Here is a 12,826-nt window from a genome sequence, read left to right on the forward strand (position 1 = left end):
TTTTAATTTTACTTTGTCTATTGTATGAAATTCTGATTTGTTAACAACTTGTATGAGTGTTTTAGGAAACATGACATCAAAATGATTGGCATATATATTTTTTTTCCTAAAATGTTGCTTCAAGCAAATTTTGCTTCTAGTCTTGTAGTTGAAGCATACAATAGAACAGGCAGCTTTTATTTCAGACTGTCATAGCTCTCTTTCATCCAATAAATTTGAAAGCAAGTGGTTTCTATATACATCCATTTTGTATCATGTTATTTTTACATACAATTCACTTAAAAATATGAGGGGGCATTCTTCCCAGTTGTGAGACCTCAAAGCAATATTATTTTGTCTGGATATTCACTTACAGGATAAATGAATGTCTCTGCAAAGAGTTCTCGAAGATATAATTACTGTGCTGCCAACTCTTTCACTTGTTCTGCTCTGTAAAAGAGGTACAACCATGCAGCCACAGTAAAGGTCAGAAGATATTATATGCTGCATGCAGTCCAGCTAAAGTACGTGACAGTCCAGTTAAAATACAGGAACAGGATTTCTCTGCTTCAGTATGGTGCAGGAGGAAATAATACTGACTTGAAGACAGAAATCTCTGTTATACTTGGATAGTAGCAGGTAAAGAGAAGGACAAAAATCTAAGGGGCCTGAGGGTCTTGTGTCAGTTGTGTTCCTACATTACTGAAGCTGTGCTAGGTGGTCATGGAAGTGCTGGCCTTGTGATAAGCAGCAGGTTTTGGAGGATAGGTCCATACATTTGCATGTGCATGCAAAATGGCAAATGGTGCAGGAGACAACAATTGGTAAAAGGCTCTGCTTTAGATCATTGTGAAGCGTTACTGAAGATTGTCCAATAATCTTCAGTAGCCCCAATGGTATCTTCCCTGTTGTCAGTTCACTGTTTATCTGAGAGCACATCAGCATGGCATTAGCACAGGCAGATGTTACCTTGCTCTGTTGGACACAAGCCAGCTCTCATCCAAAAAGCGTGTGATCTGTACTGAGCCTGAGCATAAGATCCCACTTCTCAGTAGTACTTAACCTCTCATTTTCAGCACCGCACTGAAGTCATGGGACTGTTTGTGTTTGGCTTGGACCACAGAGAGAGAGACTTGGAGCTTGATAATGCATACACATGATTCGGTGTTTTGTTTTTAGTGTTCTGTTAAAAAATCCAGCAGCATCCAGGCACTCCTGTAGAAGCAGTCCTTCAAAGTAGTCCAAAATAAAGCTTTGCTGTAAGTTTAGGTGCCTCTTCCTTTTCTGCATGGACAACAGTCCAAATGTTTCCTTCTATGATTGCTTAGCTGATCCCATTGTGTGCTGTTTGCATGTATCTGATCACCACGTTGTCAGTAAAAGTTGAAGAACAACCTTGTGGTATGCCAAAAATTAAGAAGGATCAAGAGAGAGATAGTTTTACCTTGGCAATGGAAGTAATGACACATGATATCAAAACAATTACAGATGCTCCTTTTGAGAAAAGGTCTTCTGGAGACACTGCATCAGCAGCACTATGAATTTTTAACAGTTCTAATTTACCATATTATGTGTATTCATCATTATAATTCCTCCGTTTCTCAGTAAATATAACCAGAATTTCTCTAAGCCTATTATTTTTCTTTTTCACCAATTTCCAGTAACATGTCTTTTTGTATGAATTCTTGACCATGATAGAGTTAAGATTATTTTCTTTTAGTGGGACAGGAATCATTATGTGATCCATGTGAGCTTTTGTACTGTAAAGAATTCTGTTTCCTTACATTTGGGAAGATAAATACAGTGGTAACTTTTATAAGAATAGAATGAAAAAAGTCCTGTGAGGTCCCAGTCCCCACCAGCAGCAAGGACATGTAAAGTGCAAAGCTGTTGTCTCCTTTGCCTGTGAAAGTAGCTCTGGAAAAAGCTAAAACATACTCTGTTTCCATTTGTGAAGTTCTCCCTAGATACAATTTTTGGGGCTGAATGTCTCTGTGAAAGAAACTACAGCCATTTTTGATAGTCTGAGAAGCTTATGATACTGCTTTGAGTCCTCTCTGTTTCCATTCAAAGTTCTTACGTTGTGTAGAGCCGTATAACTTTAACTGTGGCTGTCCACTGCTCAAAGACTTTTTTGTTTATGGAGGTGACTGAGATCGCATCAGCATGCTCAACTTTTTCACTAAAGGCCATGAGAAACCTTTTAGGACTCTTATGGCCCAGTATCTTTAGGCTTTTCCCCCCATGAAACAAATGGGGCGAGTAGATGGAGAAAAGAAGGCTGCTGCTGGATTGCTGACATAGAAAGCAGTAAGTAGCAACGTCTCTGTGTTGGAGGATAACTACTGATATGACATGGTTTTGGTGCTTCCAATTGAGACAAAGATTAACACTTTCCAACACGTCAAATAAACCCTAGTGGGGAACTGTCTTTGGAACTGTGTGTGGTTCTGGTCTCCATTTAGACAAATGCATAAAAGTAGAGAAAGCTGCTGAGAAAGGTGATGGTAAGAAGGAAAGCCTAAAGAGGAATAACGAGCTTGGCTGTTGTAGTCTCAGAGGAAAAGATGAGAAAAGATATATTACTGCTTGAAGATAAATGGAAAGTAAATTCCAGGGTGGAAATCATCCATTTGAGTGAAAAGATAATGGACACAATCAGAAGTCAGTACAAGCTAACCATTATTGTGTTTACATTAGAAATTAAGATTTGGTGATGGCAGAGAAAAGGGATTCTGAAATAGCATTGGCTATTGGAGTAGTGCACACAAAAGGCTAACTGGTTTTAAAATGAAGCTTCACCACTTTTTGAAGGGGATTGGATGATGTTATCAGGGGATTAGACCCAGTGATCTGGGACATCCTTTCTAATTCTGCCCTGAATAAGATGGATCTCTGCAGAACATCGTCTCTGGACTGGAAAGAAAAAAGTACATGATTAAATTAATCATCTTTATCAGCCTTTTGGCTACAATTTGAGCATCAGTTGTTGCAAGGCTACACTTTCCCTGTGTTGTAATAATATGTGCAGTCCCATGCTTACTGTTAATGGTGGCCAAAACCCGAAATTGCTGGAATAGAAGGAAATATCAGAATACGGTGTGTTCCTTTTTCTCTGCCCTCTCTGTCAGTTGAAACTGTAGAAATGTAAGAAACGTAGAAAAAGAAGAAATGCAGGTAATAGCTTTGCCACTGAGGATCTCTCAAAGGAGCAAGAACTCTTCTCTCTTGTCCTGGGTTCAGCAGGAGCAGTAGTAGCTACTGCTGAACCCAGGACAACTCTACGTACACCGACTTTAATGTAGACACCTTAATGGAATGTTAAGTGTCTGACAACCTTGTCCCAGTTAAAGAACAAATTTTAAGGCATGTTCAGGAATAGTACTATTCCTTGTGGCGTTATGGAAGAGCTGCCACCAACTCTTCTGTGGACAAAGTACAACAGTGCTAACAGGTGAACCGTGAAACTGAATTTGCCTCAGAATCTTTCCTACATGACAGAACATTCAGGGAAGAATTTCCACAATTCTGCACTTGATTCAGTGCCTGGAGATATGAGAGGAAATGGGCAACAGGTCTAATCTTTGTTTCTTATCCATGGCAATTTTACTTTATGGAAATGCTCTCTGTGCCCCTAAATCCAAGTCTTTCTCTGCTGATCTCACTTTCTTCTCTGCAGTCTTTAAACAAAAGAATTTGATATTACAGTTGGCTTAGACTGAGAAATTGCTGTGCTAGCTAAAAAATTGGCACCACACCTTCTATTCAGAATGCTGCACGTTGGTGGTGTCTGTTCAGATAACCTCTAGCTACGGTTGAGTAATACCACAAATGGGGAAAACCCTAGAGAAATAGGAAAATCCCTAACTGTTTGTGCATTGTGTAAGTATATTTTGCTTAGGCTCTTTGCCAAAGCAGATAGGAATCAAAGATGCTCTCTGTATAGGAGTGAAATGTGCTATCATGATCAGGATCTTATTTTTTGCATAAAAGACACCCACAGCATTTGTGAAAGAGGAAGAAAATTTCCATTCTGGTTTTAGTGTGTTATGTTTTTCTATTGCATTCATCACTGAAAATTCCTGAAAACAAAAGATATAGAAAGTGGGAGAGGAACTAGATTAATTTATTTGAGCTCTTCTTTGAGACAAATGCTCTCTTTTGGCTATTTTGCAAAAGGATTATAAAAGAATATACTGCCTCCACCCCTCCCCCTTGGTATTGTACAATAAAAAGAAACACTTGTTAAAAAAGGAGGAATTTAGCTGTGACCAAATGCTCTCTGTAACTGGTGTTTGTGCAAATGTTTGATTCTTTATGTAAACCTCCCCAACAATGCCTCACCCAGAACAAACCCAAGTGCTTAAGAATGACAAAACATCTCCTTACCAGAACAGAAATCACTGATGGATATGTTTCATTTTTCCCATGGAGAAGATGAGAAAATAAATGCCAGATGGTACTGGGAAGTGCTCAGATGGTAGGATTCATCTGAACTATAGTATAAACCAGTAATTAATTAAAATAGACCAGAAGGTACAGGTGGATTTATGCGTCATCCCACAGCCCCATGGAAGTGGGTGATTTTCTTTTTTTTCCATGTTTGTAACTTAAGACAGTTTATTTACATGTAATTTGCATTCTTCAGGTGTCATAGCAAGGGCATCAAAGCACTGGCCTTTAAATAAAAGGCTGAATCTTCTGAGTTTTGTGAGATTTTGTTTATTTCAATGAGATCTTTATTTTTTTCTAAGGTATTTTTGCACCATGATTGTAACCAGACGGAACAGTTGGAGAACTTAAAGACAATCTTCAAAGAAATTTTAACTGGCAATTGGGAACTCTCTCAAGCCACCTAACCAAAATATTTTCAGTAGTTTAGCTGCCAAATGGGAAGTTAAAAATACAGAAGTAATTTGCTAAATTATCAACCTCATGAAAGATTAATTTCTTCCAGTAAGCAGTGGCTCAGCAATGAGCTGATCCAAGAGTTAGGTTTTCTCAGTAGGAAAGTTAGCTCCTTAGCCCACTCAGTTGATTTTTTACAGTCATTTTGTATATTTGTCTATTCCACACCCTAAGGCCATGGAGAACCTCAAGTTAAGAGTCTGAATTCAAATTGTCCTTCTGCATACTCCTGCAGGGTTCTATTAGAATGAATTCAAAATTAGGGCTTTGGAACAGCAGTTAAAATTCCAGTAGTTTTATATGAGCTGACATGTTCCTTTTCTATTGGTTTAGTGTTGCACTGAATTATTCAGGAAGCTGTGGTCTTCTTTCTGTTGATTATTGTGCATTAGGAGAATCACCGAACTACCAATGAAGCTCTTTTGTGGGGAGCAGAATTAACATGTGACAAATATTTCTATGAACATATTACAGCAGAAATGAGGTCACTTCAGTTACATATTTCAGTCCTTCAGGGGGATTTGAGGAATTTCTGAAACCACTGAAATGGAAGTACCCCAGGTTTAGAAGAGTTATGCAAAGAAGTTTGATTTCCGTTATAGAATCATAGAGTAATTTGGGTTGAAAGGGACCTTCTACTCCAACCCCCCTGCAATGAGCAGTGGCATCTTCAAGTAGATCAGGTTACTCAGAGTTGCCTCCAGCCTGACCTTGAATGTTTCCAGGGATGGGGAATCTACCACCTCTCTGGGCAACCTGTGCCAGTGATTCACAACCACCATTGTAAAAAATTTCTTCCTTATGTCTAGATTTCCCCTCTTTTAATTTAAAACCATTACCCCTTGTCCTATCACAACAGCCCACACTTTTTTGCGTGTTGATGTAGTATTGTGTAGAAGCAGCCAAAGTCATACCTTTAACAACGTCACAAGTAATTTTTATAATCTCCAGCCTATGAAAATATACGACCATCTCTGTCTTTTTATGAGTGGTTTAAAATGCTACCTTTAATGCATCTGCGCTTTTATGAGTCATAGTGACAAACTGCCAGTTGTAAAAGATGACAACTTACCTCCAGAAGTTATTATTAAAAATAAAAATGCCAAAAGGACAGAGGAATGAGAACTGATACAGTTTACATCCTGTTGACTGGTTTTCTGAAGGCCTCCTTTAAAAACAAACTTACCTAGCTAAGAACTTAAAAGCAACAATGAAGGACAGAAAACACTTCTTGGGTACTCTAGGCAGCTGCCACAGCGTAGCTAACATGCTGTCATTTCTGAACAATAGTATGAGTTTGCTCTACAGCTGTGTTTATGAGGAGGACAGAATTACCTGTGGATGAGAGTGCCTCCCAGATGACCAAGCAATAGTTATTTTATGGTGTGCTAACGCTTACCTGGGTTGCAGTCTGTCTGCAATGTGGGAACTTCAGGATGTCCACTGAGAGACTTTTGCTGGCTCTAAACCTCAGAGGTTGTTGTCTTATTGCCTTAGTATGTTATAAAAAGGCCAAGAGCTGCCAGTCCCTCTGAGAGCAGAGGAGACAAGGTGGCGCCTGCTCCTTTTCTGGGTGTGACAAAAGTGTCTCTCAACGAGACACTGATTTTAGAGGGAAGCAGAAAGCTTTGCCCTGTACAAAGGAATAATGGTATAAAAGTGCTATATCAAAAACTCGAATGCCAGAACACCAGAAAACAGTATTTGCTGGCTAAGTAATAGCCTTTCTTTATAATACCACGCATAATAGTCAAAATAGACATGTTATTTTTATACTCTACAGAATATTAGTGTGTGGTTAAGTACTTTTTTTTACTGGGAAAATGAATGTAATCTGTCTGAAAGATAGTTGGAAACTCACTAAAATCTCACTGTCACATTCACTTTGCCTCTTACAAAACCACTTTCCCACTTGAACACCCTAAGTGCTGTGCCTAATTTCATTTTCAGGATTCCAAGCCAGATATTTCTAAGAAATAAAAACGAGAGTCTTATTTCTAAACTTCATTTGCAATTACTGTAATACGTCCTTCCACTGGCCTAGTGTGATCTTCTAAAACATCATATAATAGTCAGTAGTGTTCTAGGTATCTTCCATTAAAAAAGTTGCTTGGTTTCTTTGCCCTGGTATGAAGCAGTCCATTGTAAAGAATAAGCTATTGGTCACTGTGAATGGCAGTACCTGATGAAATGACGTCTGTGTTTGACTGAACTGCTAAACTTGTTAGAAGAATTGCACCTCAGTAGAAATACTTGAAAATAAGGATATTACTGATCTTGTGTCCCCATATATGTCAGTTTATCATACGGAGTAGTGATGTGCATTTTCTATGCATTTGAAAATCTTTGTTTAATATTGAAAATGATTTCTGTTGTGGACTGTATGCTTACTTGTTTAAGTTATGTTTGTATTTGTGTACAATGATTAATATTTATTTTTATTGTCACCTCAGCTTTTATAATATTTTTGTTTCTGTTTGCAGGGGATTCATTGTAAAAGCAAACCTTCCAGTGAGTATACCTCATTCACATTTTTTACTACATTTGGTTTTGAAAGATAAAGATAATTTATTGCAGCTAATAAATCCACTTACTTGGTGACATCCAATCCCTGTCCTGCCAGGATGTTTGCCACCAGTTTCCTTCTATGAAACAATGCAAATCGGTAGGCTCTGATAAATAATAGGTTAATAATGACTGTGCATTGTTGCTTTATAATTTTCCTTACCATAGATGGTCATTGGGAGAATTTGCTTAGTCATTTCACATGTTTTTATTGCTTCTACTTATTGTTATTACCTACAGTAATAATACAGCTCTTGAATTACCTGAACCTGAGCGTCCATGAATCACTCCTCTAGCGCACATGGTCACTTGACAGAGAAGTATGAGGCAGGTGCCCTGTAGACTGTTCCCTCCTAGCTGGAGGCCCAACTCTGAGCTCTGCTTGTCTCCATGGTGCCATTCCTGGATCCATGTGGCAGTCCACAGGCAAGGAGAAGCTGCAATGCGGAGCTCCAACTGTGTGAAATGCTGATGCAATGGCATGAGGTGTGAATTGAATATCAGCTGCAGGGAGTCTTACTCTGAAAGCATGGCATTTATGGGACACGGGTTGAAGTGGGGAGAGGGGTCATGGCTGTGGAAGGGTGTAGTTAAAAGTCCCACCTGAAAAAGTCTGTAGTCTTCTGCTTGTGAGCAGAGTGAACCGTTGGTGGCTGGTTCAAGGACTGTGAATGAATCTCTTCAGGATTAGGCAGCTGAGCTCCTAGTTACACAAACTACATGGAAGGCTGGAGAAGAAACAGGGACACTGACCTTTGCTCTGCCTTGCTGAAGCATGCCTTCATGCCCTTGGGCAGCACAGGCTGAGGAATCCAAACCCTTCAACCTTGATCAAAGGGAAGGACACCTGCAATATTGTTGGTTCTGAGTTAAAATCTGTGCTGGGTGTTACACAAATTTAGATCTAGATAGTGGAGACTCATTACATGTACCACGAGTTGGTGATTCACACATCTTAGGACAAGGTGCTTTATGTGCTGAGAGGGAGGTGAAAGGGGTTCTCCCTCTGTTGACTGCCAGAGGTGCTTAGATCACAGGCTGGTTGAGGTTGGAAGAGACCTCTGGAGGTCATCTGGTCCAAAACTCCTGCTCAGGGTCACACAGATGCAGGGTCATACAGATGATGCACATAAGCTTAAAATAGATGTTTAGCTCTTAGCTGGATATACACTTTGGGCACAGAAGAGTTTGTAAACTAAAGATCCTTATCTTTCAAGGTGATGTATGTGAAGCAGACCTGGTTGTAGGTTTTCAGTGCTGCCTGAAGATGACTTATCAGCTATCTTTAATACAAGTAACATGCAGGATGACTCAGACTTATAGGGGTGATGAAAAGACATTTTTCTAGTCTTCATCCTAATTCACTTGTGCAACAGTGGGTGTATACTCATTTCCATATTTCCTTTTCTATAGTAATTCTTTTTATTATTTACTGAGATAAAATTACCTTAAAAGACCTTAACTGTATAATAGAACACCTTTTCAGTAGTCGCTGCTTTTGCTGCCACAAAAAGATAACTATTTCATTGAATTCACAGCTATCAGCTCAGTGGTATTTGGCAGTAGCTTTTACTCTGCCTTCTCCCTTCTACTCTTCTACACTATTAGTAGTCCCTAAGGGCTACCGTAGTATTTGAAATTCACTGCAATATATCCACACATTGATATCAATATGTCTATGATTTTTAAAAAGCCTTACATTTGGCACGATGTGTCACCGTGCTGCCCAATATTGAAAGCTTGAAATGTTTCTGAGTGTACACCTGTGAAACCCTTCTAATTTACTGTGCATTGAAATCTATTGGGAAAGAGAGGCTGTCAGTCTGAGCTCTAATCAATTTCATAATTGGTGTAAGTACTTTTTAGTAGTCAATTTTGGTCAATTTATTAACTGAAGTGCACCATGTGGTTATCTTAGAAGAGGGTATCTAGTTTGTTTATGAGTTTTGTTGAACCATCCTAATGCACAGATGCATCAGATACTGTAGTAAATCATATGCAGATAGGTTAGAAATGCTATTATATTTTATACTCATGGAATGATGCTCCATTGAAGCAATTTTAGTGTCCTTTAGATATGCTCACAGTTTTAGCGCTGTCAGCATCCTAAGTAGTTCAGATTCTTACAATTCCTGTAGGAGAGAAATACAGAACAAAAAACAGTTAGGATTTTCTATTGGGTGTTGGCCTGGACTTGTTAATGTGTTTTCTCTGCAATTTTTTTTTGCTGTTCTACAATTTCATATTCTTGCCTGAGGCTTCAAATTATCCATCTAGTAATTTCTGTTACGTATTCATTGCTCAGCTCTGGCTTCTATTATCCAAGTATATACATAAGGTGTGTTTTGCTGTCGTGACAGTTCTGAGTTGATTGCTGCATCATCAGATAAAAAAATAATCTGCTGTGGTTGAGTTGATGGCGAAAGTACAAGGAAAGTGCATGCTGAATTATAAGCCTTGGCTTCTTTATGCCTGGGCTTATATGTGTCCATACTTAAGGAATCTTTTATTACAGCAACAATCCCTCTCTCATGTAGGGCTAATGACAGTTATAATTCATAAAGATAAAGTTTAGGCAAGATTTATCTAGCAGATGGTTTGTGTAGCAAGATGTATCTTTATGTCTTCTGGGGTGTAGATCAAACTACTCGTGAGAAAAGGAAAGAGGTGTATGTTCCAGAGGAAACTATCTAAGGCGGGGGGATTAAACGATGATAAGGTAAGAGTTTACTGAAGAATTAGTCAGAAATGAGTGTCATACTGTGATGATTTATAGAATTAAAATTATTTTCTGACAGCTTTTCCTTGTATCATATATTTATTGTGATCCAAAACTAATATCCTCATGCATGACATGCTCCATTTAAGTTATTAATAATGAGTTTTGCAGCATCTTTTGCAACTCTCAAAATGGATCATAATGGAAAAAATACAAAGTGGAAGAATAATTTTATTTTATGCAGTGTATTGCTTATTTGTTCTGACGTTGAAGGTAAAAACTGTGAATAAGGACAGTGTCCCTGCTTATGGATAGACAGTAGTCCCCCAAACTGTTTTGGCATCTGCCTGGTGCCGATCTAATGTCAGTAATGCACCTAGTTATGACTTAGAATTCTTCTGAGATAGTTCCAAGACTGAGACATCTGTAATACCTTACCTCAGGCAGTAATAACTAAGGACCAAATTCAATTAAGTCATGATGGTCTCTCCTAAAAATTAGTAGGGTCAAATAATATAGTTAGATTCACTCAAACAGAATACTTTGTAAAGAACTGTTAGCTGTGACAGCGTATATATATACACATTGCTCTTCAGTTAAATTATTTCTACACAGACATGGGAATTGGCTAGATTATTGTCCTGGATCAAGAAATTTACACCAACAACCAAAGAACTGAGCAGAAACAGCCACTCCTGGATACCATTTGGTATTCAAAACTGCATGTCATGTGATGCTGTCAAGAAAGGCTCTTTTTGAGGAAAGAGACAGAGCTAAAACTAATCATCACTCATCACATTATTAATAATAATTATCAGGTAGTTCTGCAATATAATAGCCTCCCAATTAACTGTGGGTGGATTCATTGGGTGATGTACAGCAACTCTTCATCCTGAGATACCTTCAGGATTATTACACCACCCATTCTTGGCACATGGCGTACAGTGTTTACATCTGGCTGCTGTGCACTGTACTGTAAGGCTGTCTCATCTCTGTGGAAGCAGGTTCACAGATTCTTCAAAAGTCTATGTACTCTGAGGGAAGAAACGGACTATGCCCAATCCAATGTGAATCCAGCATAAGACGCTTTATTGTGTGACAAGCCCATATTTATATCATTCTGCTTCCTTTACACACGATCATGCATTCTTTGATTGATTGCCTTGCATCCCTTTTATAGTCTATTAAGTGCTAAGCAGTAGCTTTCCACTCTTTTACTCCCTTTTCATCCCGATTTACCAACACTACTAAGGGTAACAAATATTCACACTGTTCGGTCTGTCTTTGAGATGCACATCCTGCTTCATCTTGCAAACCGCCTGCTTTGTTTTGCTAGCCAATCTTTACCCTTCATAGTTCTCTTTACAGTTCCTAAGGCTGAGGCCTGAGCAGGGCATTAACACCTGGTGTTTTCTTCACGGTTTCCAAGGCTTGAGCCCATCCAGGGCAACAGCACCTGGTATTTTCTTTACCGTTCCCAAGGCTTAAGCCGAGCCAGGGTGATAATGCTTGGATCCATTGCGTTAACTATTATTTCTATCTTAAAGCCTAATTTGTATGTTTTGAATGATCTGTGCTTTTTCTTTGGTTTTCACAAATTGTCTTCTCTTGTTGCCAAGATTGCCTTGGATAATCAAGAGTTGACTCTACTGTCAGTTGAGGTAAAGTGTCATTGTTTTTCCATTCTTTTCCACTTGGTTCATATCAGCAATCCTGCTGCCTCCAAAAGATGCTTAATGGCTCAAAACCAAGGTGATGGAGTGGAGATTCAGGTGTGAAGTGTTTGTGTTTTATGACATTTGATGTGTATCATGAAGGACTTATTTCTCCTGATACCAAGTGTGAGGGCACCTTAAGGCCTGACATGTTCAAGCCTTATGTCAATCTGTCTTCACATCCTGCATGTACCAGTATCTGATCCTTGACCTTCAGTCTTTAAATTTAGAGCACTTTCCTTCACTGGAGGGGTTGAAAGGGTAAGTATGGATAAGCTTTGCTGTTTGTCCTCCTCCACACCCTACCTTTCCTCTGTGAGAACTGTGGATATGTCTTCCATGTGAGTCAACAGGCATCCATGCTTGACAACAATTCTTGGGTAGGCATTGAGGGATGCACCCTTTCCTGATGATTTAAGAGTGTTATCCTGTATTTTATGGTGTGCATAGTGTTGTGGCACTGGTGTTTCATCCTATGCTCTTCGCCATACTAGTTGAACTCCTCCTAGGAGTATGTTAAGCAGTGTAACTAACAAGGGTCAAGTGTTTTTTTTGTTCTTACAGCCTTTCCTGTGGGGAGGAGAATGTGCAGTAAAATACTTTGTTTTACTTGGGTGACTTTTAGCTTCCATGCTATGTACCAAAGTGGAAGGGTAAGAAATATTTCACAGAAATTGCTATGAAGTAATTGCAGCTAAACTGAGGCGTGCTGTATTATATACCACAAAGCCCAGGGGCAAACCCCAGTTCCCTGGCTATTTGTTCTGATAGTTTCTTGAATCTCTTAATTTTTGAGACTAAAACGAGTGTATGTGATACAGAGACGCCCAAGGAATGCGTTTGGGATTAAATTTAAAGGTTGGACTTGATGATCTTAAAGGTCTTTTCCAACCTATTTGATTTTATAATTCTATAAATCCACTCTACCAACATAAATTCA

The 12,826-nt window shown here is 38.9% G+C and overlaps 1 protein-coding gene across 7 annotated transcripts in view; it reads left to right on the forward strand.

The window, feature by feature from the left end:
- IL17REL (interleukin 17 receptor E like) overlaps positions 1 to 12,826 on the forward strand; it is a 44,973-nt gene that overhangs the window by 10,391 nt on the left and 21,756 nt on the right. For 5 of the 7 annotated variants that reach the window (XR_010609607.1, XR_010609609.1, XR_010609621.1 and 2 more), the window contains one exon: positions 7,371 to 7,398. Coding sequence is in view for 1 of the 7 variants with exons in the window: in XM_065665222.1 (XP_065521294.1) it covers positions 7,371 to 7,398 (28 nt within the window). In the remaining 6 variants the exon portion in view is untranslated. Of the gene's footprint in view, positions 1 to 7,370; positions 7,399 to 10,090; positions 10,172 to 11,790; positions 11,833 to 12,826 lie in introns of all 7 variants that reach the window. The other 2 variants (XR_010609626.1, XR_010609627.1) reach the window with 2 other exon arrangements.

This window comes from Lathamus discolor, chromosome 1 (genome assembly GCF_037157495.1).
Source record: "Lathamus discolor isolate bLatDis1 chromosome 1, bLatDis1.hap1, whole genome shotgun sequence".
Lineage (NCBI taxonomy): Eukaryota > Metazoa > Chordata > Aves > Psittaciformes > Psittacidae > Lathamus > Lathamus discolor.